Source organism: Pan paniscus, chromosome X (assembly GCF_029289425.2).
Source record: "Pan paniscus chromosome X, NHGRI_mPanPan1-v2.0_pri, whole genome shotgun sequence".
Classification (NCBI taxonomy): domain Eukaryota; kingdom Metazoa; phylum Chordata; class Mammalia; order Primates; family Hominidae; genus Pan; species Pan paniscus.
The window spans coordinates 154,324,795-154,350,456 of record NC_073272.2 but is presented as its reverse complement, the minus strand read 5'-3'; the positions used below and the strand labels follow the sequence as shown (position 1 = coordinate 154,350,456).

Sequence of the window (25,662 nt, the reverse complement as noted above, 5' to 3'; positions counted from 1 at the left end):
CTGCCACCAAGTCCCACTATCGGCCGAGGGCTCCTGCTGCACTAGGCTCCATGCTGGCCTGCCGCGGCCAGGCAGCTCTCCCAGGCTCCAGACCTGGCTGCCGGCTGCCCACGCTGCCCTGGGAGGCTTCACTCATGTGCACCCCATGCCATCTAGTTAGTGGCTTGGGCCCCAACCTCACAGGTACCCGACTGCCCCCACTTTCCCTGCCCGGCTCCCAGCGAACCGCAGGTCTCAGCCACTCCATCCTCAAAGTATGCCTCCTAATTTGGCTCTCACTGAAGCCCCGTGGCCGTCAAGCTTGCCAGAGAGCAACTTCAGCGCCCCCCTTCCCCCCCGGGCTCCCTGTCTCCATTCTGCAAACAGTAGCCAGGGAAACTGAGGTTACTGAGTCTTGCTCCCACCCTCAAAGCCCCCAAGGCCCTGCAATCAGTACTCCCCAGCCTCCCCCGCCCTGCGCACACACGCCTGTCACACACACATCGGATCCTACGGCCTGCTCTATAAAGCCATCTCGCTCCTGCCGCAAAACTCTAGCCACCCTCTAACCCTTTCCTTAGCCACCTCGCCCAAGTGCCAGGCCTGTAGCCTCTCATCAGCATCCCTGGGTGTCCCTGGCTGGGGCAGGTGACCCTCCATGCCTGTTGGGGAATGTCTGAATAACGTCACTGCTGGGGGATAGGGGAAGGGGGAAGGAGGAAGACGGGCCACAGAATGCACTTTGGGGCTCTGAGGCTGGGCCGGGCCCCGCCATGCTGGCCGCCCAAGCAGTCGACACTGGCGCTACTGCACTACCAGCCAGCCCCACCCGCTCATGCACCTCCCCCGGCCCGGGACGCAGAGGCCCCTGGAAGGTGGGGATGGGGGTCTGTGGATCTGGCCAGGGCTGGGGCTCCCATTGAGTTGGGGAGACCCCTTGTTCCCTCAGCCCACGCAGGAGCCCTTGTGCCTCCCTGGGTGCCAAGATCCCGAGACCCCAAAGTCCCCAGTGGGGTGCCTCTCAGGATGCACCTCACCCCAAAGCTCTCAGCTGCAACCCGAGTTCTCAGATGGGGAAATAAAGGCCCAGAGAGGGGAAGAGCTGGAGCGGTCATGCTCAGCTCCGGAAGCCTCCCTGGGCCCTCGCCCTCCAGCCCACGGCCTCATCTTCTGCACCCCACCCAACTCTGTCCCTGCCTAGAGCTGCAGCTGGAACTGTCCTGGGAATCGGCCCCAAGAGGAAAGGAAGCTGCCCCTCTGGGCAGGAGGGGCATTGGGAGTGGCCCCAGCAAGCAGCTTACCTAGCCCGTGACCTCCGATTGACACTGAGGTGAGAGGGCAGAGAGCAAGGAGAAAGGTCAGGTGAGTCACTCAAGGGGGCGGCCCCCACTCCCACACGCCGCCCCAAGCAGCGAGCCCTTGCACACAGGCACAACCCAAGCCCCGTGCCGAGCGCCGCAGCGGCCAACAGCGGGCGGGCTCACCTGTGACGGTGCACTTGCTGGCGTCCCCGGTGGGCACGGCACGCACGCGGTACGGGGAGAAGGGGATCTCGTCACCACCGTACTTGATGAGGATGGTGTAGCGACCCGTCACGTCTGGCACGTAGGCCACTGTATACGTGCCGTCATGGTTGTCTTGGATGTGTGTCTTCTTCGGCTTGCCTTCGGGATCCTGTGTGGCAGAGGCAGGGGAGGCAGTTGGCCCAAGCCCGAGTAGCCCCGGGCCTGCCTCAGGCGCTCCCAGAGTGCCCAGCGCTGCTGCTACAGGGACAGTCTCTGGGCCTCAGGCCTCTTAACTGCTATGGCCCAAAAGGGCTGCCTGCACCTGGCAGAGTCCAGAATGGAGACTAAAACATCCCACACTTCCCACATGACAACAGGCACGGCCAGCGAGCTTGGCACCCATCCTCAGCCCCAGGGCCTGGCCAGCACTAGGAGGAGCTCACCGGGGTGATCTCAAGCTTCTATCCTATACCTGCCCCCATGAGAATATTACAGGTGGGGAAACTGAGGCACAAAAGGCTTTGGTGACGTGCTCAAAGTTAGCAGCAAGTGCATGTCTGGGGAAGCCTGTGCCTGTCACCACCATCCTAAGGTAGTCACAACCTTAGCAAACCAAAGACAGGGGCCCTGTCCTTCCCTGCCCTCCTTGGTGCAGCTCCGCAGGGAGATCAGACACCGGCCACCCGCAGCCCACACTCCAGCCGCCCAGGCCCCCCTGCCTCCCCTGCCTGTGCCCGGAGCTCACCGTGATCTGGACAGCCAGCAGGCCCTCCCCGGCGTCCTTTGCATCGATGGTGAACTCCACGGGCAGGCTGGCAGGCACGCCAGTGGTGTTGAGCCCGGGGCCACTGGCCTTCACCTTGCTGGCATCATGAGTAGGCAGCACCTTGACCTTGAAGGGGCTGTGAGGGATTGGTGGTGTGAGCAGTCAGACAGGTTCTCAGCATCCAGCCTGGGCCACTCCCCACAGGCAGCAGGCCCTGCCTCTTACCTCCGGGGTACCTCTTCATCTCCATACAGTACTGAGATGCTGTAGGGCCCTTCTCGGCTGGGCACATAATTGACGGTCTGGGTGCCATCAGCGTTGTCTACTACGTCCACTGGCTCCACCAGGCCTGGCCCCAGCCCCAGGGACAGAGCCTCAGCTAGTCTCCTGGGCCTCCATTCCTACCCCACCACACTGGACGGCCAGGACCCAGTCCCAGGCCTAGACCTCGCTGTATCCTCATCCACCCGACCCTGGAAATGGCCTTGACCCCCTCTGGCACGAAAGACACCCATCTGGGTGCCAGCTGGGACCCTTGCCTGCCTGCCTTCCTGCCACATCTGCTCAGTGACCAGTCCCATCTGCTCTACCTCCTCCAAGTCCCCCACCTGGCTGCACTGTCACCTAAGGCTCTTCCAAAAACACCTACACACTTGCACCACCTCTGCACTCTGGGCCTCACTTTGGGCCTCCAGTTTCCTTTCCCGGCCCTCAAACAGGACACTGCCCTCCCGACCCCTGGCTCCAGGCATGCAAACACTCACCTTTGGGCCCTTGCACTTTGACCTGCAATGGGGCCACACCAGCCTTGCTTGTGTCCACCTGGAAGGACTGAGGGAGGTTGGCGCGAACCATGCCTGGGCTCAGGCCGGGCCCAGAGCACTTGACCTTGGACGCATCTGTCACATCATGCACAGGGACCTTGAAAGGACTGCCTGAGGGTTGGGGCAAAGGGATGGCGGCTGTATGAGACAGGGTGGGGACGAGCAGACAGTCCCAGCCCTGCCCTGGCCGCCACCTCCTCACCTGGCACTTGATGGCCACCATAGGTGACGTTGAGGCTGTAGGTGCCAGCCTCATAAGGGATGTACTCGACCGAGCAGCTGCCGTCCTTGTTATCCATGCAGGACATCTTGGCCTCGGAGGGGCCCTCTACAGCCAGGCCCAGGCCGCCCGTGCCAGCTCCCCTGGTCCAAACAGACAGCCGGTCATTCCTGGGGTTCCCAGGCCCACCAGCCACACGGGCTCCTGGGGGCTCCCTTACCTGGTCTCCACAGTGAACTTGTTGGGCTTGTTGGTGGTGCCACTTTGGATGCCTGGCCCGTGGACACGCACCCGGGAGGGGTCGCAGCCCTCGGTCACGGGCACCTGGAAGGGGCTGCTGGGCACGGGACTGCCGTCATAGGTCACGTCCACGGAGTGCAGTCCTGGAGGAGTGCAGGCCAGGTCAGGAGGAGCCCGGGCCACCCCACCCACCCCGTCTGCCAGCCTGTGGGAGTCCCCAGCACGCACCCTCCTCGTAAGGCGTGTACTCCACTTTGTACATGCCGTCACCACGGTCCTGAACGTAGGTCTCCGTCAGGTTGCCTGAGGGGTTGGCCACACGGGCCTTGACGTGCGGCCCTCCGGTCTGTGTCAGAGCCCGGGCGTCCACACTGAACTCAGTGGTGGCCTCACGGAAGACACCTGCAAAGGCACAGAGAGGAGGCTTGGGGCTCAGGGGTTCTGGTCCCTGTCCCCCCGTCACATACCCCACGGCAGGGCAACTCACCCTGGCCCTCAATACCAGGCCCATAGCACTGGACACCGGAAGTGTCCACCGCAGGTTCCACCTGCAGCTTGCTGGGGAAGTTGGGCACGGGCTGGCCGCCGTACTTGATGGTGACGGTGTAGGCCCCGGGGCAGAGGGGAATGTATGTAATGGTGTGCGTGCCGTCACCGTGGTCCTGGATGTACACCTCGGCCGGAAGCCCCGCCTCCGAGCAGATCTCAATGGTCAGCTCCGCGCTGCCCGCGCTCGAGCAGTCCACTTGGAATTGGCCCACCTCCCCAGCGGTGGCCCGCTCCAGCCCGGGGCCTGAGCACTTGACTTTGGATGCGTCAAAGCAGGGAACCACGTGGGCCTTGAATGGGGAGCCAGGGATGTGGGTGTCAGCGAAGAGGATGTTGATGTTGTAGTCCCCGGGCTCGGTGGGCACGTAGGACACGGAACATGTGCCATCCCCATTGTCCAAGCACTCGAGCTGCGCCTCACAGGGGCCCTCCACCGTCAGGCCCAGGCCACCTGTGCCGGCGCCCTTGGTGTCGATGGTGAAGCGGGCGGGGGAGCCTGCACTGCCTCCCTGCAGCCCCGGCCCAAACGCCTTCACCTGAGGGAAGAAGGGGTCAGGAGCCAAGGCCACACTATGCCCCGATCCCAGACCTCCTGCTTGACTTTCCACCTGCCTCCCCTTGCCCTGGCTTCCTGCCCTCACCAAACAGGGACACGGGCGGGCCCAGGCTGCCTGCCAGATGGGCCATCCATCAGTCATAAGGACAAAAAGGAGGGCAGGGCGCGGTCACTCACGCCTGTAATCTCAGCCCTTTGGGAGGCCAAGGTGGGTGGATCACCTGAGGTCAGGAGTTTGAGAACAGCCTGGCCAACATGGTGAAACCTCGTCTCTACTAAAAATACCAGAATTAGCTGGGCATGGTGGCGGGCACCTGTAATCCCAGCTACTTGGGAGGCTGACGCAGGAGTATTGCTTGAAGCCAGGAGGCGGAGGGTGCCGTGAGCCAAGATCGCGCCACTGCACTCCAGCCTGGGCGACAGAGTGAGACTCTTTCTCAAAAAAAAAAAAAAGAAAGAAAGAAAAAAAAAAAAAAATTCTTCAACCCTGATGACTTTTTGTGGGTTTCTATTTCCCTCCTCCCCTTTACTCTCACTTAAACAGGGTCAAGGTTGACAGTCTGTCTCAGGAAAAAAAAAAAAAAAAAGGATTTAGGGCAGGTCTGGAGAAGATGGGGTACCTTTGGGGCCCTCAGAGAGCACAGTGGGTTCTACCCTTAGGGCCTCCCATACCCCAATTACCTTGCTAGGCTTGGTGGGGGCCACAGCTTCCAGAGGAAAGGGGCTGCCAGGCACGGGCACGCCGTCATAGGTCACCTCCACCTCATAGGGCCCTTCCTCACGGGGCAGGAAGCGCACCACACTGTTGTCAGCCCCCAGGCCTGGCTCCACCTTGCAGGGCACCGCTGCACCCGAGGGGCCCACAATCTTGGATGCCACTTTGCCTTGACCACCAGCACCCTTTGATTTGACTGTGAACTCCTGGTCTTTGCCAACGTCCACCTCTGTGGAAACGATGAAAGGAAGGAGAGAGACATGACACCCAGCTCAGCCAATCCCTGGATGTGACAAAGGCCTTTGCGACAAGGGCCCCAACTACTTACTCTCTCCCAGGCCAGACACCTTGATCTTGCTGAGGTCCAGGCTTGGAGATACTGCCACTGAGAAAGGGCTCTTAGGGATGGGATCCCCTCCATAGGTGACATTGACGCCTACTGGACCCTGGGAAGGGTGCAGAAGGGAAGGGGGTATTTAGAGACACCAGAATTGCTCCCCAACCCCCTCCTGGACCTCCATGCCTGTCCTCTCCCAGGTAAGGAATGAGAGTGGGCAGAAAGTCCCTCGGAGCTGTCCCCTAGGCTGCTGCATGAGGAGGCTGGGGACTCGGTGACTGTAGTGGAGGGTGTGGCTACCTGCTGCACAGGCGTGTACTTGACTGTGTAGGTGTTGTCATGGTGGTCGATGATGTCCACATCTCGCACTGCATCCCCCTTGGTGAGTCCTGAGAACTGGACGTCCAGCTTGCCTTTGCCAGCGGCTTTGGCATTTACTGTGAAGTGGGTGGGCTTGCCAAGCTCGACACCTGAGGAACACACAGGGACCATGTAGGGGCACCCTGCCCCAAGCCCTCCTACCCTTGATGCCCTGCAACCTGCCATGGGGTACCTGTCCTCACCAGTGCGACTGAGGCCAGGGCCCTCGGCCTTCACCTTACTGGCGTCATGAGAGGGCTCCACCTTGACTCGGATGGGGCTGGTGGGCGTGGCCTGCAGGCAGTGGGAGGAGAAGGCCTTAGAGGAGGGCAGACGTTATCCGCAATGACATCTTAGTGGCCAGGAGCGCAGCACCCACCTGGTCAGCAAAGAGGACCATAATGGTGTAGCTGCCAGCCCCCCGGGGCGTGTACTTGACCGTGAAGGTGTCATTGTCATTGCGGATGATGTCGAAGTCGATGTCAGCTTCGGCGGGGCCTACCACTCCAGGGGCACACTTGATGCCGATGCTGACGTCCCCTGCGGCCGGGAGAGGAGCGGAGGCTGAGACCTCGCAGGGACACCCCAGCCACCTGCCCTCCCACCCACAGCCAGGCCTTACCCTGGCCAGCCTCGGCGCAGTCCACAGTGAAGTAGGTGGGCTCGTGGGCCTTGAGCCCTGTCTTGGCTACTCCGGGGCCGTATACTTTGACCTTGTTGGGGTGGCTGCCAGCTCCCACATTCACCTGCAGGGCACAGGGGCAAGGGCAAGGGCATGAGCAGCCTGGAGGAGACTCAGAAGCTCCCTCAGCTACACTGGCAGGCACACAAAATGGTCCAGCTGCCTTGGGAAGAGTCTGGCAGTTCCTCAGTTGACCACAGAGGGACTGTGTGATGCTCCGGTTCACTCCGAGGCAACTACCCAAGAGAAATGAAAGCAAATGTCCACGCAAACACCTGGACTCACTGTTAACAGCACTGTTCATGATCACCAAAGGCAAGCTCATCCTCAATATCTGTTAGCAAGTGAACGGAAAAATGGAATGTGGTCTGGCCACACAATGGAGTATTATGCAGCCATAAAAAGAAATGAAGCGGCCGGACGTGGTGGCTCATGCCTGTAATCCCAGCACTTTGGAAGGCCAAGGTGGGTGGACCACTGGGGTCAGGCGGTTGAGACCAGTCTGACCAACATGGAGAAACCCCGTCTGTACTAAAAATACAAAATTAGCTGGGAATGGTGGCGTATGCCTGCAATCCCAGCTACTCAGGAGGCTGAGGCAGGAGAGAATTGCTTGAACCTGGCAGGCAGAGGTTGCAGTGAGCTGAGATCACGTCACTGCACTCCAGCCTGGCAATAAGAGCAAAACTCCGGCTCAAAAAAAAAAAAACAGGACGGGTGCAGTGGCTCATGCCTGTAATCCCAGCACTTTGGGAGGCCGAGGTGGGCGGATCACAAGGTCAGGAGATCGACACCATCCTGGCTAACACAGTGAAACCTTGTCTCTACTACAAATACAAAAAATTAGCCGGGGGGGTGGCAGGCGCCTGTAGTCCCAGCTACCCGGGAGGCTGAGGCAGGAGAATGGCGTGAACCCGGGAGAAAGAGCCTGCAGTGAGCCGAGATCGCGCCATTGCACTCCAGCCTGGGCGACAGTGTGAGACTCCATCTCAAATAAATAAATAAATAAACAAAATAATTATAAAGGAACAAAGTGCCAAGACATGCCAAACATGAACGAAAACACGGAAAACTTCGTGGTGAGCGAAAGAAGCCAGACACAAAAGGCCACGTGGCACACAGTTCCATCTATAGAACATGTCCAGGATAGGCAAAGCCACAGCAGAAAGCAGGTTAGTGGTCACCAGGAGCTGTGGGACAGGGGAGTCAGGATGGCGTGCCACAACCACTTGAAATGGACGAATCGTGTGCTATGTGAATGCTATCGAGATGGACTAAAGGCCGGTGGAGGTTGGCTCACCCTGAAGGGGCTGTTGGGGATGCTGACGCCTCCCCAGGACACCATGGCTGTGTGCTTCACCGGCTTCCTGGGCACGTAGGAGCAGCTGTAAGTGCCATTGCCGTTGTCCTTGACCAACGCCTCCACAGGGCAGCCTTCATTGTCCTGTCAGGCACATAGGAGCAGGTGGCCTGCTGGTCAGTGCCCAGGCCTGGGTGCCCACACCTGCCCTGCCCCCAACACCCGTGGGTGCTCTACCTGGACTTGGACCCGAAGTGGGGCCTTGCCACCGTGCTTGGCATCCACTGTGAACTCTGCTGGCTTGTTGACGGCCACACCTGTCTTCTCCAATCCAGGCCCACGTGCCTTCACCTAGCAGGAGACCACCCAGCTGTCAGGGGACCAGGTCCAGGCTGCCAGAGCTACAACCCAGGCAGGGTGGCCAGGGACACAGAGTGCCAGGAATACTGCTGGGGATACCAGCCCAGGGCCTGGGCCCACCCCCACCAGACCCCAAGCAGGAGCAGCAGGGCGAGACTTAGGCCATCACAGCCTGCTCTTTACCCTGTCTGGGTGGAAGTCCTGGGGCGCGTCACGGATGTCAGCCATGAAGGGGCTGAGGCGGATGTCTTCGCTGTTGCACAGCACGTGAACGGCATACTCGCCAGCCTCCTGCGGCCAGTAGCGCACATCACAGGAGCCGTCGCCCTTGTCGTCACATTCGATCTTAGCCTGCGATGGCCCTTCCACCGAGAAGCCTGACAACAGCCACCAGTCCCCTCAGTGCCCTGGAGCCTCAGGGTGGGCCGTCCTTGCCATCGTCTGTCCCCAGGTGCCCATGCTGCAGCCTCCAACTTACCCAGCGTGCCCACGTCGTCCCCGATAGCCTCCACCACAAAGTCTGCTGACTTGCCAACGACGCCGCCCTCCAGCCCAGGGCCCCAGGCCCGTACCTTCTGATTGCCACACTCGGTGCCCACCTTCACCTCGAAGGGACTGCAAATGCGAGAGCCACACAGGGAACACCGAGGATCACCACATGAGCCAGCGTGGGCCCCACTGTGGCGGCCAGGCAGGAAGAGCCCATGTGGCCCCTCATCATCAGGTGGGGAGGCAGAAGGAAGAGGCAGAGTGTGCAGAGCTGGGAGAGGGATGCCTGGGGGCCTCACCTGCGCCCGATGTTCTGACCACCCCACGTGATGGTGACAATATAGGTTCCAGGGACCATAGGGTAATACTCGAAGCCATACACGCCATCCCCCAGGTCCTTCTGCTTCACGCGCTCCTCTCCCTCTGCCAAGACAAGGAGGGCCTCAGGCCTGCCCAGCAGTGAACCCGGGGGCTGCCGCCACCCATCCTGGCCTGGCTCCAGGCCAACTTACTGGGGCCCTTCACGGTGACCTTCAGCTCCCCACTGCCAGCGCCCTTTGTGTACACCTTGAAGTCAGCTGTCTCCTTCACCCGCACACCCTTGGGCTGGAGGCCCCGGCCAACCGCCCGGCAGGCACTCGGGTTACAGGCTGTAGGCAGAGGGGCCAGCTGAGCACCAGCAGCTCGGCTGGGCGACCCCTCCCTTGCCTCCCACAGGGCCGGGCTGTCAGGATTGGTGGGTCCCTCAGAGCTTGGCTGGAGGGGGACATGCAAGAAAGAACTGGAAGGGACTGTGACCCCAGGAACTGTGGCCTGGGCCAGGACATGGCAGGCCTCCTCCCACCTGCTCCACACCAGCCCAGAGCCCCCCCATCCTCCCCCTTCCAAGAAGAAGACAGATCCAAGTACCGTTGACCCTGTGGGCAGAGCAGAGAGCAGCAGGTTTCTAGACAGCTGGAGCGAGCTCTTCCGAAGGTGAAAGCGTGAGGAGAGAGATGGAGAGGGGCGAGGAGAGGAGAGGAGGAAGGGCCCCAGCAGGGGAGGAAAAATAGCATGTGCCCAGACAGTAGAAGCTCAAAGAGTAGGGGCCCCGGGGCGGGCTGCAGCGGGACTGGCCCAGGGGGTCCCCCTCCTGTGGGAGGCCCAGACTGCAGTGCCACAGCAGAGGGCAGTCAGGGCCAGGCCTACCTTGGCCAACAGTGACAGTGTAGGGGCTGCGAGGGATGGGCACGCCGGCAAACGTGACGTGCACGGTGTGGACGCCCTCCATGGTGGGCTGGTAGCTGCAGCGGTATGTGCTGTCGCCCCGGGCCTCCAGCTGAGGCTCTACCGTGCCCTTCTGTCCCATGGGGTCCTGGATCACAACCTCGACCTCGCCCGTGCCAGCTCCTGCCACGAGGCACCTGCTCAGCTCCCGCCACGAGGCACCTGCTCAGCTCCCAGGCCCCAGTGCGGCTCTCCCCACAGACCAGCTGGGCCTCGGCAGCCTCCCCTCACCTGCCGTAAAGATCTCAAAGTAGGTGGTCTTGTTGGCGATGTTGCCACTGGGCTCCAGGCCGGGACCTTGGGCTGTCACTTTGCTGGAGTCACCCTGTGACTTATCCACGTACACCTCGAAGGGGCTCTTGGCGATGTGCTGGCCAGCAAAGAGCACAGTAACCTGTCCCCAGAAGGGTGGGCCGTGAGGGTAGGGCTGGGGGCCTCCAGCCACTGCCTGAGGTCACAAGCCTCCCCCCTGGCCAAGGGCTCACCTTATGAGTCCCCGTCACCTCGGGGACGTACCAGACGGAGAAGGTGCGGTTCTTGTCGTTATTGGCGGTCACTTTTGCCTGCGGTGGGAAGGAGCCTGTGAGCCTTTGCTAAGAGCAGCCCCACTGAAAGGGAGTGCTGCGGGGCCTCTGCTGCCAGCAGCTGGCCCTACCTCCTCCTGGTGTCCGGCCGGGTCCTCCACGTACACCAGCACCTCTCCCTGGCCAGCACTTCTGGTCTCCACAGTGAACTCTGCCCGCTTCTTCACCATGTTGCCTGTGGGCTCGATGCCTGGCAGGGGAAGGCGAGCCAACCACGGGCCAGCTGTTAAGGCCACAGCCTCACCCCTCCACCCTTCAGCCCTCCCTGCTGGCCCCTAAGTCAGGCACATTCCAAACTGGGCAAGTTCATTCAGTGTGAGCTGTGGCACAGAGCCTGGCCTCGGGACCCAGCTGTGCTCTTGCTGCTGGGACAGGCCCATGCCTGTTTTCTGGAACATTCATTCTCACCGCACTGGGCCCTTGTTCCTGTGTGAGCCTTGACTGGGTTTTAGGTCCCTGTTACTGAGACCTGGTTCATCTCCATTTATAATAAAGACCGCTGGATGCTACCTCCCCGAGGACCCCACGCAGCAGGCTTCTGTGACTGGAGGAACCTATTAGCATTCTCTTGTCTACTCAGTGGAGTGTTTTCACTAGTCCCAAAAACCCACTCCTGTCTGACTCTTGGGTGGCTTGATCACCTAGCCGCCATGTAACCCAAGACCCCTGGGGACCGCCACGTTTAGATGGGACACTGTCTTATGGGGAAGACGTTGGCACACGGGTGCACCCCTGGCGGGGCTCCCTCACCTGGCCCGTAGGCACGGGCTTTCTTCGGGTTCAGTTTGGGCCGCAAGGGAGCCCCTGGCTTCAGCTTGGCCTTGGGGAACTGGGACAGGTAGGTCATGACAGAGTGCTCGTCCACGTTGGGGTCCACAATCTCCTCGGGGGTGATCACCTGTCACAGGCAGAAAACAGGAGCCATCGGGCCTCCGAGTCTCTCCCAACTGCTGATCCGGTCCCCTACAGCTGTAGCCAGGCCGGGCGGGTGTACCTGGGGGATGCCCAGCCAGTCATCCGCCTGCTGCATGGCCTCTCGCGCATTGGTAACGGGCTTGCTGGCGTCCCAAGAGTCCCAGTCAGGACACAGGCCTGTGGCGCAAGGGAGGCTGTGAGTCTGGGGGCCGCAGAACCCCCTCAAGGGCCGCCCATGGGTGACCCCAGCCCAGTCTCTCCTGCCTCTGCGCCCCCTCACCCGGGGCACAGCTGTCCACCAGGGCGCCCAGGGCCCGGCCGCTCTGCCAGTCCCGGCTGAAGTTGGTGATGGGCAGCTGCGGCAGCTTGTTCTGGATCCAGCCCAGGAGCCTCTGCTTGGGGGTCTGCTTCTTGGCCTCCTCATCCTCCTCCTCGTCCCACATGGGCATGGAGATGGAGTAGTGCAGGATCAGGGTCCAGATGAGGCCCAGGATCAGCTTCAGGTTCCCGTCCACGATGGCCTTGCTGTCTGTGAGTAGAAGAGTGGCCACGCTGGGCACACGGCTGTGCGGGAGGGGCCGATCCCAGGCTTTGGGGTCAGGGTCTGGCAGCACGGGGTAGCAGGGGCCAAGGAGGAGGTAGACACCCCCTCTTGGCCAGTGGTAGGATGTGGATGAGGCCCTCTCTGCCCAGGGTCCCAGGGGGTGTTCAGAGGTGAAGGAGACTTTGGGGTGAGGGCAGATACACACAGACACAGACACACGATGCCAGCAGGGTATGATTACTGCCAGAAGCCCTGGGCCCAGAGGAAGGGCAGAGGGCAGACTCAGCCTGCAGATGGGCAGCTCTGGAGAACAGCTGGACAGTGTCCACAGCTGCCAGAGCAGGGATCCGCCACACACCTCAGGGGCCTATGGGGAACCAGGAGGAGGAGGCTGACTCCAGCTGGCCCAGAATCCAGGGCCCATGACCTGGAGTGGGGCTGGGGCTGAGGAAGAGGAAGGCGGGTGGCCCTGGGTGGTTGGGAAATACAACTGTTGTTCCAGGGTGGGTGGGGTGAGGCAGGGGAAGTGGGGGAGTTGGGCAAACGCCCTTTGGGTGAGAGATTGTGACCCCCGCCACCACCCCCACTTCCTCTACCACCTCGAAGACCCAAGCTTGGAGTTGGGAGGCCACAGGCCTAGGCAGGGGAGGGGCCCAGAGCCCAAAGCAACCAGCAGTTGGGCCACATGGCCCTGACTCACTGGGGCCCATCGGGAGATGCCGGGGTGGCAGCAGGAGACACTGGGAACCCCCTTGCCACCCACTGCCTGACCCACTTGCCACCTAACGGGCCTCTGGGCCTCGGCAGGCTCGCCACAGGGGAAGTGGTTAGGGCGGGTCCCTGACACCCCCCATCACCATGGCAACCCTGCTGGGCTCTGGGCCCCACCCAAGGCTACTTCTGGGTCTCAGGCTCAAGGCAGGATGGCTTTAGAAGCCCTGTCAGCCTCCCCCATAATCAGACAAAATACTTCTCTGGTGAGTCAACTAGGGGGCGGGCCTATGAGGAGGGGCTGGGCTGTCCATGGCAGCTGCTTCCCAGCCCAGCAGGCAGCACCTGGAGGGCCAGGTGAGCCGCTCAGAGTGGCCTCCCCAGTTCCCAGGTTGGTCCTGGCCCCACGAGGCTGCCTTTCACTCTCCCCAAATGGCAGCAGGGAGGGGGGCTCAGAGAGGACCAAGGGTGCAGGGCCAGGGAACAAGGCCAGCCAGGGCTTCCCATCAGGCCCCCACCCCAGTCCAGCCTCAGACCCCTCAACGACCCCCACACGGGGAGCAACCAGGCCCACCAGGTCCATGTTAGGCCAGCCTACTCCGTCCCCATCCCCCTCCCAAAAGAGAGAGGGAAGGACCAGGGCCCAGGGCTGGGAGACTGTCTGGCTGGATGGCCCCGCCCCATCCCACCCCCCTTTCCCCAGCCCCTGGGCCAGCCAACCCCTCCCTCCCCTAATCACTGCTGCTTTCCAACATTTTTTTGCCTTATATGGCAAAGCTCTGGGAACTAGGCCTGCTCCAGCCAGCTCACAAGGAGGAGGGGAGCTGGGAGGAGGGAGGAGACCCCCCCTAAAGAGCTGGGGTGTGGCCCGCCTCCCCACATCCGGTCGCCCCCCCTACCATCCAGGACTGAGATGACTCAGCTTGGCTAGACTGAGGCTGGGACTTGGGGGGGTGGGCCTGCCCCTCGCCTCAACTGGCATTCCAAAGAAAGAACTTTGGTTCTTGGGATCTGCCCTCTGAGTGGCTGGGGGAACCCAAGTCTTGGTCCCTCACTTTCTTGGGTTCAGCAAGGGCCATTCCAGGGCTGCAGGGTAACTGGAAGGCCTCTCAATTCTGAAGAAGAGAAGACTCATCATCCCTCTCCTCTCCCTGTTCCACATCACCCCCAAGTCACCCATTCTGGGGCCTGCCCTCTCATGCAGCCCCTATCTTGAGAACGAACTGGGCTGCTGCAGCAGGCCTGGTCAATGCCAGCCTCTCCAGTCCAGTGACACAGACACTGGGCTGGCACAATGCACGCTGGAGCATCTACCAACCAACTCCTGCGTGCTACACGCAGAAAAGCAAGGCCTACATGGAAGCAAGAGTTTGGCCCAAGATGAAGAGAAAAGTTGGCGTCCAAGGAGTCTACAAGCCAGGTCTCTCAGTCAACCACGCCCAACTCACCCCGGGTGCAGTTTTGCTAACTATGCTTCTTTCTGGCCCCCAGGTTGCCTGTGTGTGTGTGGGGGGGTAGATCTAAACTGGTGGTTGGAGCCATCTCCGATGGGCGACCCATCCTCCAGGGACACAAAGAGCCCAGAGCCCTAGACAATGGGACGCACGAGCTCCAACCCACACTTCAGAACCAACGGGCGTCTGAAGGCCAGAGGGCCCTCTCTAAACAGCTGTGGGGGGAGAGCCCGGGCCTCCTCCTCCTCGGGGACGGGGCGCAGGGCCAGGAGCCTGCCCAGTGCCCGACCCCCCAGGCCCACTCCCACCGCGAGCACAGCCGCGGAGGCGCGGCCTGCGGAGGATGTGAGTTCAGCCTGGGCGCCGGCCAGCCGGGGCGCAGCGGGCGGGGGCGCGTAGCGGTTCGCACGCCCGGCCGGCCAGCCAGCCAGCCAGCCCGCGCGCCTTTGTTCTCCAGGCCCGCGTGGAGCAGAGCAGCCGGAGGCCTCGGGAGTTGCGCCGCGGCCCGGAAGGGGGTGGTTTGGAGGGGTCCGCCCGGGGGGATGGAAGGACGCACGGAGTCCCCGCCCCCGCCCGCCCGGCGCTTCGGGGCGTCCCTCACCGATGGACACTAGTTTGATGCTCTCGCGGTCCAGGAACTCGAGCGCCACCGACACGTTCTCAAGCTGCATTTGGCGGAAAGTGGGCCGCTGGTTGTGCTTGCGGTGCATCTTCTTCTGGCTGAGCACCTCCAACAGCGCGATGAGCCGCAGCCCGTCGCTCAGGTCCGTCTGCAGGTTGGCGATGCGCTTGCTCACGCACTTCAGGTGCTCGTTGCACCAGCGCGTGAAAGTATTCTGCTGGATCTTCTTCCACGGCGCGTCCTCCGCCAGGTCCTTCTCGGTGGCCGGCATCTCGGCGTCCCGCGTGTCGACGCCGCCGCCCGGAGCCGCGCCTGCTGCGCTCTGGCCCGCCCGAGAGTGGGAGCTACTCATTTTGAGGCGCGAGAAGCCGGGGGGGCGGTGCTGCAGCCTCGGCGAGGGGACGGCCCTTTAATTAAAGTCGCAGGCACCTAGGCGCGCGGGAGGCGAGGCAGGGAGCAGAGGTTGCGCTGCGGAGAGAGCGAGCCCTTTAAATGCGGGCGGAGGGCGGGGCAAGGGGGCGGGCCTCCAGCGGGGAGGGGCCGTGGGGTGGGGCTTCGAGGGCGCGCCTGCCCCACCCCGCCCCGCCCGTTGGAATGCCCCCACTAGGCCCCCGGGTTCGGCTGATCAGACGCGAAACCCGGGCTCCAGGGTGGGTCGCTGGGCAGTGGGGTGGGCAAGGATGCTCCCAGCCCCGCAGCCTCGCGTTGGCGCTGCAGGAGAGCGCTGCCCTAGAGCGAGGAAAGGCTGAGCAGTGTCTGGCGCGGGACTGCTTGGCCTGCAGCCGGCGCGCTTTACAAGGGACTTTCCTTCCCCAGGGCCCCTGCGGGGGGTGGGGTGGCTCTCGTCCCTAAGTCACTTGGGCTCTGCCCCGTCCCTGCACATCCCTACCCCCCGCCGTCATCCCCCTTCCCCGGGCCCCCAGGGCCTAGGGTTCCCCGGCGGCATCCCCGTCCGCCGGCCCGGCAGCGGCGGGAAGGGGCCAACCCTAAGAGCGAACCCCTGGAGAGCGGCAGCCCCGGACCAGGCACTGCCGAGGGCGCTTTGTGTGCTCATCACCTGGGAAGCGGCTGCAGGGCAAGGCCTGCGCCTACGCGGTCCCCGCAGACCCCCTGCCACGGGCCCGCCTTCCCAGTCCGTAGGGCCCTCGCCCGCGCACCTGTGCCCGCTGCTTCCCACCGCCTCCCTCTCTGCTTCCCTCCACCCGGGAGGATATGGGGCACTGGGCCAGGAGGCCGCCGGCACTCCAGGAGCAAGCAGCCTTCGAAGGGGTCCGGGCATGCCCACGGGCACGCCAGTGGGCGCGGGCAGAGGGCGCCGTGCGATGCATGCAGAGACGTGTGCCCGCCTAACCCTTCATGCCAGTTCACCTGGGGCACTGGGGGGAGCTGAAGCGGGGGGTCCTCTCCTGTCGGAAAGTCCCCTCAGCCCAGCGTGGCCAGGGCAGGGGGCAAACGGGAGTGGCATTCCAGACCCAGAGGGGCCTGCTCAGAGGTTCCCATAAGACTTGTCAGGCTCTGAGCACCTGGGTCTGGGTGGGCTTCAGGTGTGGTGGCAGGTGCAGAGGAGGACTGAGGACAGGGATCAGGGGCCTGGGGGGTTGTGTCCCCAGAGCCGTGGGGGCTCTTCACTCAAAATTTTCTGGTAGATAACTCTGGAGATGGTGCAGTGGCTGCTGTGCCGAGATGTAGACTGGGACCAGGGGACGGCTGGGGACGCTCACTGCTACTATCTTCAGTCAGAAGCCAGCCTGCCTATGGCTTCCTCCCCAGCGTGCACTCCCCTCCCTCTCAGTCCTCGGTACCTCCCCTCTCCAGAATGTTTCCTCCTCTGAGTGTTTTTTTTTTTTTTTCCTAGGAAGGCAGGTATCTGTCCCTCCTGTTCAATTCTAGTAATAATTAATTTATCTGCTAAAGACCAGTGAGAGATGGAGGCCCTGGGTTGGCCAGCACGTCATGCCCAAATATGGTTGACTCTCCTGTAGCCCTGGGTGTCTACATGACATGTGGTGGGGCTGTGATCCGCCCAGCACATTCACTTCGGGGCTGCCTGTGGCCCCACTGGTTTTTCCCACTAGTAGTGGTGTTAGGGGGTGCAAATGGCATTTTCCAGTACTGAGGCCAACCCCTGTATATTGTCCCCTCTCCTGACCACTTTGAGACACACCTGCACCAAGTGCGCCTGGGCGTCTGGGAGCTGGGGTGGAGGTGGGAGGGAGGGCTGGGAAGGGGGAACCCATACAGACCCCTCCCTGTACGGGCCCCATTCAAGACGGGCTTGAAGTTGTCCTTCTGGTCCCCTTGCCCCACTGGAAAGCAAGTTCCCAGGCACGGAATTCCATCAATAATTGACTCTCTCTCCACTAAGGGCCATTGAGCTGGGTTGTCTGGGTTCATTCCTTAATCTTCAGAGCTCAGGGAAACTGAGTCAGAGTGACCAGTGGTCAATTACAGCAGAAAGGGTGTCAGGAGGTGGGTGCCGTGTCTTCCAGCCCTAGCTTTTCCCTATTTAGAGGAAACAAGGAATGGGCGTGTAGAGGGTTCTTGTCCCTAGAACATAGTATCACCGCCAGATGTCGCCCAATCCCAAAGCCACCAGATCGGGCAGTCCTGGGAAGCCAAAATCCAGCTCTTTCATATTTTCCCTTATTTGGAGTAGATTCTTGGATGTTAGACACACCCCGCCCACCACACCACCCCTGGCCCTCAGACCCCAGGCCAGACCCTCCCACTGGGAGGTATAGCCCAAGCCCAGGGGCTGTTCAGCTGGGATCCCTAAGGAGCTGTTTCCAGGCCTGCGTAGCCAGGGGGCGCAGGAGGGAAGGAAGCAGCAGATTGGCAAGGTGAAAAGAGACCTGTGCTGGCAAGTCCAGGTGCGGCAGGTGAGGTCGCCCATTCCCAAGCTCCCACCTTGACGGTGCACTCGGAGCACTTACAAATGGGTCTGCCAGTAGATTTTAATCTATTTTGCCTGGCCCCAGGTGGCATGGGAATCTGGGGACATTGTTGGTTACATCCCGGCTGGCAGTGCGCATCCAACTCAGAGCCAACCTGGCATAGGGCCCAGGGCCCAACCAAGGAACCTGGCCTGGTCTCATCCTCACCATGGCCCCCATGGAGTAGAGCAGCCCCAGAACCAGCTCCCCTGTGCCCAAAGCAGCTGTCCCTGTGGACTCGAGCCAGCAAGGGACACGCTGTCCCCCTCCCAGTGGGCACACTGGCTGAGAAGTGTCCTTCCAGGTGGCCACTCGCCCTGAGTCCACACAAGTTCCTGGTGTCAGGGCCCTTCTCTCTCAGGCATGCAGTGGTCCGTTCATGGGCACCCACGCTGGCACCAGTTTCCTGGCAAGTGCCCAGACACCCTCTCTCTCTCGGGGACCCCCCATGGCCTCAGGCTCCCACATTCGTGGGCACAGACATGGCTCGTGGGTCAACTAGGGAAGCTATTCTCTGGACACTCACTCCCAGAGGCCAGGGGAGCCTCCATCGGCTCACGCATCCCAGCTGAACCTGGCTCGGACCTGGGCGCGAGCTGGCGCCTGCGTTCTCCGGCCTCTCTGCCCGCCTTCTCCAACCCCGCCCCCGGCCGACGAGGAGCGCGGCGACCCTACGGCGCGAAGCCGGGCCGCGGAGACCTCACCTGCTGTTCCTGAGAGCGACCGGTGACCGATGACCGCGGGGTGGCGCCCGGATCGCCTTCGCGCCCGCGCCAGGCGCCTCGGGGGTTCTGTCGGCGTCCGCTGCGCGCGACGCGCCTCCACGCGAATGGGCCGCCGCCGCCCGCCTTCTTGTTGGCCGCACCCCCGCCCCGCGCCCGCCCCGCGCCCGGCCCGGCCCGGCGAGAAAGCCTTAATTGGTAAAATTGCCCAGGAGCCCGGGACGGGTGCGTGGGGGGCGGGGGTGCGGGGGCGCGCCGTGAGCTCCAGCGACCCGCCGCCAGGCGACGCCGCCCCCCGAGATGAGCTCACCGCCGGCGAGGGCCGCCAGGCCCTGGGGGAGGGAGGGCTTCGTGGGGGAGTCGCCTCCAGCGCCCACAGGGACTGCAGGGCTCGTGTCTAGGCCCAATCACAAGGATCCTGCGTGTCTGAGTCTGGGGGAGCCAAGCGCACCCCAGGTGGAAAGGCCGAGGCCCAAGGCCACCTTCTCCAAGGAGCCACCCACAGTCACAGCCCCTGGTGTCTGTCCCAAGCCGGGATTGTTTCCTGGGGTGGGGGCAACAGGTCGTTGCAGGTGTTGGCTGGGCGCCTACGTCAGGCAGGGCCCCGGGACGGGACTGCAGGGCTCCGAGCCCTGGGATGAACCTGACTGCCATGGATCAGGCGCTGCCAGGTCTGGCCTGGGGTGGGCAGCAGAAACAGGATCGCTCAGGGGGACGCGAAAGTTAAGTTTGTTTAGTATTAAGAAGATTCTGATCTTAAAGAAAACATTGGCCGGGCATGGTGGCTCATGCCTATAATCCTAGCACTGTGGGAAGCTGAGGCAGGTGGATTAATTGAGCCCAGGAGTTTGAGACCAACCTGGGCAACACAGCAAGACACTATCTCTACCAAAAATATAAAAATTAGCTGGGCGTGGTGACGTGCACCGGTAGTCTCAGCTGCTCAGGAGACAGGTGGGAGGATCGTTTAAGCCCGGGAGTTTGAGGCTGCAGTGAGCTATAATTTCACCACTACACTCCAGCCTGGGTCACACAGTGAAACCCTGTCACTAAACATAAAAAAAAAGGCCAGGTGCGGTGGTTCATGCCTGTAATCCCAGCACTTTGGGAGGCCGAAGTGGGTGGATCACGAGGTCAGGAGTTCAAGACCAGCCTGGCCAAGATGGTGAAACCCCGTCTCTACTAAAAATATAAAAACTAGCCGGGCGCAGTGGCAGGCGCCTGTAATCCCAGCTACTCGGGAGGCTGAGGCGGGAAAATCGCGTGAACCCGGGTGGCAGAGGTTGCAGTGAGCCGAGATCACGTCACTGCACTCCAACCTGGGTGATAGAGTGAGACTCCGTCTCAAAAAAAAAAAAAAAAAAAGGCCGGGCGTGGTGGATCCCAGCACTTTGGGAGGCTGAGGCAGGTGGATCACGAGGTCAGGAGTTTGAGACCAGCCTGGTCAACACAGTGAAACCCGGTCTCTACTAAAAATACAAAAATTAGCTGGGCGTGGTGGCAGGCGCCTGTAATCCCAGCTACTCGGGAGGCTGAGACAGGAGAATCGCGTGAACCTGGGAGGCGGAGGTTGCAGTGAGCTGAGATTGCGCCACTGCACTCCAGCCTGGGTGATAGAGCTAGACTGTGTCTTGGAAAAAAATAATAAAGATAAAAATAAAAATACAAATAAAAAAATAACGTTAACAGCTCAGTGAACAATCATCTACTTGTCATAGACACTGAGGAATGTTTCCACGTTGATATTTTTTCCTCGTAACTCAATCATGTTGGGATTGTAAGTTATACAGCATATACTGCTTGCAAGCCATTCCATCCTTAAGGAGTAACTCAGTTTTCTTATTCTTGACTTAGAATTGGTTGCATCCCGATGTCTCCTCTGCCTGCACTTCCCAGGAAGAACCCCCTGAGGCCCTCAGATTTTCCTGCACACGCCCTTCCCAGACCCTCTGATGACTGCAAATCCCACCCTACCCTTGACGGGAAACTCTCTGAGGCTGTCCAGGTCATCACCCCCAGGGACCAGGTACTGGTGGGGGAATGTTCCATGAATTAATTGCTGTACTCAGGGCTCTTGGACAAGTCTCCCCTGATCGCAGGGTCCTGACTCTCCCTGTATAAGATGGAGGCTCTGCTGCTCAGGAGCCTGCCTGGCTTCCAGTGGTCTGGAGTGGAGCTGCACTGCAATGGGGCTGGACTTAGGCTCCAGGTACCTACAGGGTGGGTGCAGGGGGACCATCACAGTTCAGCTTCCTGGTGCCATCTGTGGTGGGACCTGATTGTGGGGCAAAGGGGTGGGACATAAAAGGCAGAGTGTCGAGGCAGGTACAGAACGGGTGGGGGGGTGCTCCTTAGGGAGAAGGCAAATCTAGAATTCCTTGACCTCATAAGGAAACAGCTTGGATCCGTATGGGGAGGGGTGGCATGGGGGAGGATGGAGCAGCACTTAGTACACAGAGGCCTCTGGGAGAGGGGCCAGGATTGCAGAAGGCTTGCAGAGGTGCTGGGGAATCTGATTTTGTCAAAACTAAAAAATCCACGAGGCAGCCTCTGAGCAGCCCAGAGTCCAAACTGCCATCTGTCCCCTCAGCTCTGAAAGATGAGGTGCAAACCCCTGCCCTACCCAAGGCTCTCCTGCTGCACACTGCCAGGCACTGTCTTCATGGACCCACACTTCCTTCCATATTGCTGGGGACAGAGTGGGGCCTTGCCAACAGTGATTCCTCTTTGTTAGGATCTTTGTGTGTAGTCAAAACAGGGCCCCATCTCCTCATTACTCCCCCAGGTGTCTACCTCTTCCCACCCCATGGGCAAACCTCCATGGATGACTGGTCTGTGACCCTCACCAGCCGGGCCAGCCATTCTGGACATGACCAGAGCCCTCCCCTCTTCTTCCCTTGTCACCAGCCCTCATCTGTGAAACTACAGATGGCATGTCACATCTTCATGCTCCCAGTTTGGGGCCTACCCAGTGAGGGGCACACTAGTTGATTCCATACACCCTCAGCTGGCTTTGTTTAGAATGTGAATGTCACAGCCAGGCGCGGTGGCTTATGCCTGTAATCCCAGCACTTTGGGAGGCTGAGCCGGACTGATCACTTGAGGTCAGGAGTTCGAGACCAGCCTGGCCAACATGGTGAAATCCTGTTTCTACTAAAAATACAAATATTAAATACTAAAAATACAAAGCCAGGCATGGTGGCATGTGACTGTACTCCCAGCTACTCGGGAGGCTGAGACAGGAGAATCACTTGAACCCGGGAGGTGGAGGCTACAGAGAGCCAAGATTGCTCCACTGCACTCCAGCCTGGGTGACAGAGCGAGACTGTCTCAAAAAAAAAAAAAAAAAAAGAATATGAATGATGAATGTCACCTCCTTTCTCTTCTCCATGAGACAGCCAATATCTGATCAAGGCCCTGGGAATCCTAGCAACAGTCCAGGCTCCTGAGCAGGCCTTGGCAGCCTTCCATAGCTCGCCACCCACGTCTGCCCCCTGCCTAGCCACGCTGCGCTCAGGGACCATTCCGACAGGAGAGGACGCCCCACTTCAGCTCCCCCCAGTGCCCCGGGTGAATGAACGGCATGAAGGGTTAGGCGGGCACACGTCGTCTCTGCACGCATCGCACGGCGCCCTCTGCCCGCGCCCACTGGCGTGCCCGTCGGCGTGCCCGGGCCCCTTCGAAGACTGCTTGCTTCTGGAGTGCCAGCGGCCTCCTGGCCCAGTGCCCCATTTCCTCCCGGGTGGAGCGAGGGAGGAGGAAGGGAAGCAGAGGGGTAGGCGGTGGCAAGCAGCAGGCACATGTGCTCGGGCGAGAGCCCCGCAGACTGGGAAGGCGGGCCCATGGCAGGGGGTCTGCGGGGATCGCGTTGGCGCGGGCCTTGCCCTGCAGCCGCTTCCCGGGCGATGCGCACACAAAGCGCCCTCGGCAGCGCCTGGCCCGGGGCCCGCGCTCTCTTAGGGTCCGGGCCCTTCCCGCCGCTGCTGGGGCGGCCGACCGGGATGCGGCCGGAGAACCCTAGGCTCTGGGGCCCGGGGAAGGGGGACGACGGCGGGGAGTAGGGATGTGCAGGGACCGGGCGAAGCCCAAGTGACTTAGGGACCAGAGCCACCCCAAGCGCCGACTTCGCCCGCTCGCACGTCCCGGGTCCCTCGCGCGCAGGCCCCGCCCCTCTCACCCCGCCGCACGCCACAGGGTGACTTCTCGGCTCCCAGCCACATCGCCCTGACTCCCGCGCGGGCCCCGCCCCCTGCCGCTAGCCAATCTGTGCGTTTGTGACTTTTGGGCCCGCAGCCCCGCCTGCTCCCACAGCGATACCGGTTTGCATTGCCCTGACTCCCGCGCGGGCCCCGCCCCCTACGCCGCTAGCCAATCCATGCATTAGTGGCGTCCGGGCTCGCAGTACCGCTCGCTCCCACCGCGAGACCTTCTGCTCCGCGCCCGCGCAGGCCCCTCCCCCTCCATCGCTAGCCAATCCCCGTTTTGTGACGTATGGGCTCGCGGCCCCGCTCGCTCCCACCGCGAGACCTTTTGCTCCGCGCCCGCGCGGGCCCCGCCCCCTCCATCACTAGCCAATCCCCGTGCTTGTGACATATGGGCTTGCGGCCCCGCCCGCTCCCATCGCGAGACCGGTTCCCACCGCCCTGACTCCCGGGCGGGCCCCGCCCTCTCCGCCGCTAGCCAATCCTCGCGTTGATGACATTTGGGCTCGCGGCCCCAGCCTCCCAGCTCTCAGGGCACGGCCGGTCTGTGCCGGCTGCTCCCGCGGTTAGGTCCCGCCCCGCGCAGCGCGCGCAGCCTGCGGAGCCAGCGGCCGTGACGCGACAACGATTCGGCTGTGACGCGACAACGATTCGGCTGTGACGCGAGCGCGGCCGCTCCCGATGCGCTCGTGCCGCCCCCGCCGTGCTCCTCGGCAGCCGTTGCTCGGCCGGTTTTGGTAGGCCCGGGCCGCCGCCAGGCCTCCGCCTGAGCCCGCACCCGCCATGGACAACTACGCAGATCTTTCGGATACCGAGCTGACCACCTTGCTGCGCCGGTACAACATCCCGCACGGGCCTGTAGTAGGTACGCGGCGGCGGGCGGGCCCCCTTCCGGGCCCCCTCGTCGTGCTCCGCCTCGCGACCTCCCCGCTGCCCTCCCCGCGCGCTTTCCCCGGCCCGCGGCCCTGACCGCCCCGTGTCCGGCCAGGATCAACTCGTAGGCTTTACGAGAAGAAGATTTTCGAGTACGAGACCCAGAGGCGGCGGCTCTCGCCCCCCAGCTCGTCCGCCGCCTCCTCTTATAGCTTCTCTGGTGAGAGCCTCGCCTGTGGGGACGGCCTGGGACGCGGGGAGGATGGGGTCGCGAGGGTGTGGCAGGGGGGCCGGTCGAGAGCGGCACTGGAGAAAGGGGAGGGAAGTCTGGGGGGGCAAACAGTTCTGTCTCCTCCTTTCAATCCAGACTTGAATTCTACTAGAGGGGATGCAGATATGTATGATCTTCCCAAGAAAGAGGACGCTTTACTCTACCAGAGCAAGGGTAAGGCAGGGGTTGGGTGGGCACGCTGGCACCTTCACCCGACTGCGTCAGGGACCCCGCTCACAGGGAGGACCTGAGACCTCAGTCCCAACCACTCCAGCAGCCTTAGGAGGGAGAAACTGTTACAGGTCCCGAAATGGGATTCAGATTAGGGCCATCGGGCCAGGCGGGGCACACCGATGCCCCCTCTGCTACCGCTGCTCCCCTTCCCAAGGCTACAATGACGACTACTATGAAGAGAGCTACTTCACCACCAGGACTTATGGGGAGCCCGAGTCTGCGGGCCCGTCCAGGGCTGTCCGCCAGTCAGTGACTTCATTCCCAGATGCTGACGCTTTCCATCACCAGGTGAGCTGGCTGGCAGGCGTCCTGTACTTGGGTACAACCTAGGGGATCGCGGCTGTGTTTGGATAAATCCAGGGGGGCACTGGGTACAAATGGTGGCTCTTGGGCCTCCGGGGAGACTCTGTGACTATAGCACCCTGGTCTGGGATCTAGGCTCAGACTCTTCCTGAGAGTCCTGGGGGCAAAAAGGGATGCTGGGGCATGAGCACAAGTGGCAAGGCCCCATGGATAAAGGGCTGAACACCCAGAGCCATTCAGGAGGGTGTGGGTTCCTGGCCTCTAACCAAAGGTCAGAGGGGACCGGCTGGGGAAGTTTGGACTGAGGGACATGACAGGGCCATGGTGGCCCTGCCAGCCAGTCCCCTCACCCTGACTCTCTTCTGCAGGTGCGTGATGACGATCTTTTGTCTTCTTCTGAAGAGGAGTGCAAGGATAGGTGCGTAGTGGGGGAGCCCAGGGACGGGCTGGTTCTGGGTCCCGGCTCCTGGCCCACTTGCTCCCCTCTTTTGCCTCAGGGAACGCCCCATGTACGGCCGGGACAGTGCCTACCAGAGCATCACGCACTACCGCCCTGTTTCAGCCTCTAGGAGCTCCCTGGACCTGTCCTATTATCCTACTTCCTCCTCCACCTCTTTTCTGTCCTCCTCATCATCTTCCTCTTCATGGCTCACCCGCCGTGCCATCCGGCCTGAAAACCATGCTCCTGGGGCTGGGCTGGGCCAGGATCGCCAGGTCCCGCTCTGGGGCCAGCTGCTGCTTTTCCTGGTCTTTGTGATCGTCCTCTTCTTCATTTACCACTTCATGCAGGCTGAAGAAGGCAACCCCTTCTAGAGGGAGCCATGAGGGTCTGGGCTTCAGAGCTAGGTCTTTGGGGAAGTCCTGGCTGACTGCCTTAGCAGTGGGGGTGGGGGTGGGGGTGGGGGCAGGGGCAGGGGCTTTTATGTGTTTTTGCTTGGGGGGCGCTGGGCCTAGCCCAGAGTAGTGCTTGCTCCCCCTGCCTTGTCCCACCAGGGAGGCAGCAGACTCAGGCCCTCCATGGTCCTCTTTGTCATTTTGTTGACATGCATTCCTCCTTTTGTCATCTTGTTGGGGGGAGGGGATTAACCAAAGGCCACCCTGACTTTGTTTTTGTGGACACACAATAAAAGCCCCGTTTATTTGTAA

The 25,662-nt window shown here is 61.7% G+C and overlaps 2 protein-coding genes across 3 annotated transcripts in view; one reads left to right on the top strand and one right to left on the bottom strand.

The window, feature by feature from the left end:
- The window catches only part of FLNA (filamin A), a 26,195-nt gene extending 7,443 nt beyond the window's left edge, over nucleotides 1–18,752 (bottom strand). The window contains exons 1-30 of one of the 2 annotated variants that reach the window (XM_003804718.5): nucleotides 18,616–18,752; nucleotides 14,958–15,446; nucleotides 11,928–12,176; nucleotides 11,727–11,824; nucleotides 11,483–11,630; nucleotides 10,804–10,922; nucleotides 10,634–10,711; nucleotides 10,380–10,542; nucleotides 10,071–10,271; nucleotides 9,395–9,532; nucleotides 9,182–9,305; nucleotides 8,872–9,008; nucleotides 8,577–8,770; nucleotides 8,271–8,384; nucleotides 8,034–8,177; nucleotides 6,674–6,797; nucleotides 6,431–6,591; nucleotides 6,255–6,345; nucleotides 5,992–6,161; nucleotides 5,683–5,800; nucleotides 5,321–5,583; nucleotides 4,022–4,619; nucleotides 3,763–3,936; nucleotides 3,515–3,677; nucleotides 3,277–3,437; nucleotides 3,015–3,185; nucleotides 2,476–2,599; nucleotides 2,230–2,386; nucleotides 1,464–1,653; nucleotides 1,281–1,304 (exon numbers count right to left, since the gene is read on the bottom strand). In XM_003804718.5, coding sequence (XP_003804766.2) covers nucleotides 1,281–1,304; nucleotides 1,464–1,653; nucleotides 2,230–2,386; nucleotides 2,476–2,599; nucleotides 3,015–3,185; nucleotides 3,277–3,437; nucleotides 3,515–3,677; nucleotides 3,763–3,936; nucleotides 4,022–4,619; nucleotides 5,321–5,583; nucleotides 5,683–5,800; nucleotides 5,992–6,161; nucleotides 6,255–6,345; nucleotides 6,431–6,591; nucleotides 6,674–6,797; nucleotides 8,034–8,177; nucleotides 8,271–8,384; nucleotides 8,577–8,770; nucleotides 8,872–9,008; nucleotides 9,182–9,305; nucleotides 9,395–9,532; nucleotides 10,071–10,271; nucleotides 10,380–10,542; nucleotides 10,634–10,711; nucleotides 10,804–10,922; nucleotides 11,483–11,630; nucleotides 11,727–11,824; nucleotides 11,928–12,176; nucleotides 14,958–15,330 — 4,969 coding nt within the window. In that variant the 5' untranslated portion in view covers nucleotides 15,331–15,446; nucleotides 18,616–18,752. The remainder of the gene's footprint in view (nucleotides 1–1,280; nucleotides 1,305–1,463; nucleotides 1,654–2,229; nucleotides 2,387–2,475; nucleotides 2,600–3,014; nucleotides 3,186–3,276; nucleotides 3,438–3,514; nucleotides 3,678–3,762; nucleotides 3,937–4,021; nucleotides 4,620–5,320; nucleotides 5,584–5,682; nucleotides 5,801–5,991; nucleotides 6,162–6,254; nucleotides 6,346–6,430; nucleotides 6,592–6,673; nucleotides 6,798–8,033; nucleotides 8,178–8,270; nucleotides 8,385–8,576; nucleotides 8,771–8,871; nucleotides 9,009–9,181; nucleotides 9,306–9,394; nucleotides 9,533–10,070; nucleotides 10,272–10,379; nucleotides 10,543–10,633; nucleotides 10,712–10,803; nucleotides 10,923–11,482; nucleotides 11,631–11,726; nucleotides 11,825–11,927; nucleotides 12,177–14,957; nucleotides 15,447–18,615) is intronic. The other variant, XM_034950347.3, reaches the window with a different exon arrangement.
- Nucleotides 17,761–25,662, top strand: EMD (emerin). Its single transcript, XM_003804719.5, has 7 exons — nucleotides 17,761–18,831; nucleotides 20,488–23,700; nucleotides 23,824–23,928; nucleotides 24,076–24,153; nucleotides 24,368–24,501; nucleotides 24,885–24,934; nucleotides 25,014–25,662. Exons 2-7 carry the CDS (start codon nucleotides 23,619–23,621, stop codon nucleotides 25,327–25,329), a joined length of 765 nt encoding a protein of 254 aa, XP_003804767.1. The 5' UTR covers nucleotides 17,761–18,831; nucleotides 20,488–23,618; the 3' UTR covers nucleotides 25,330–25,662.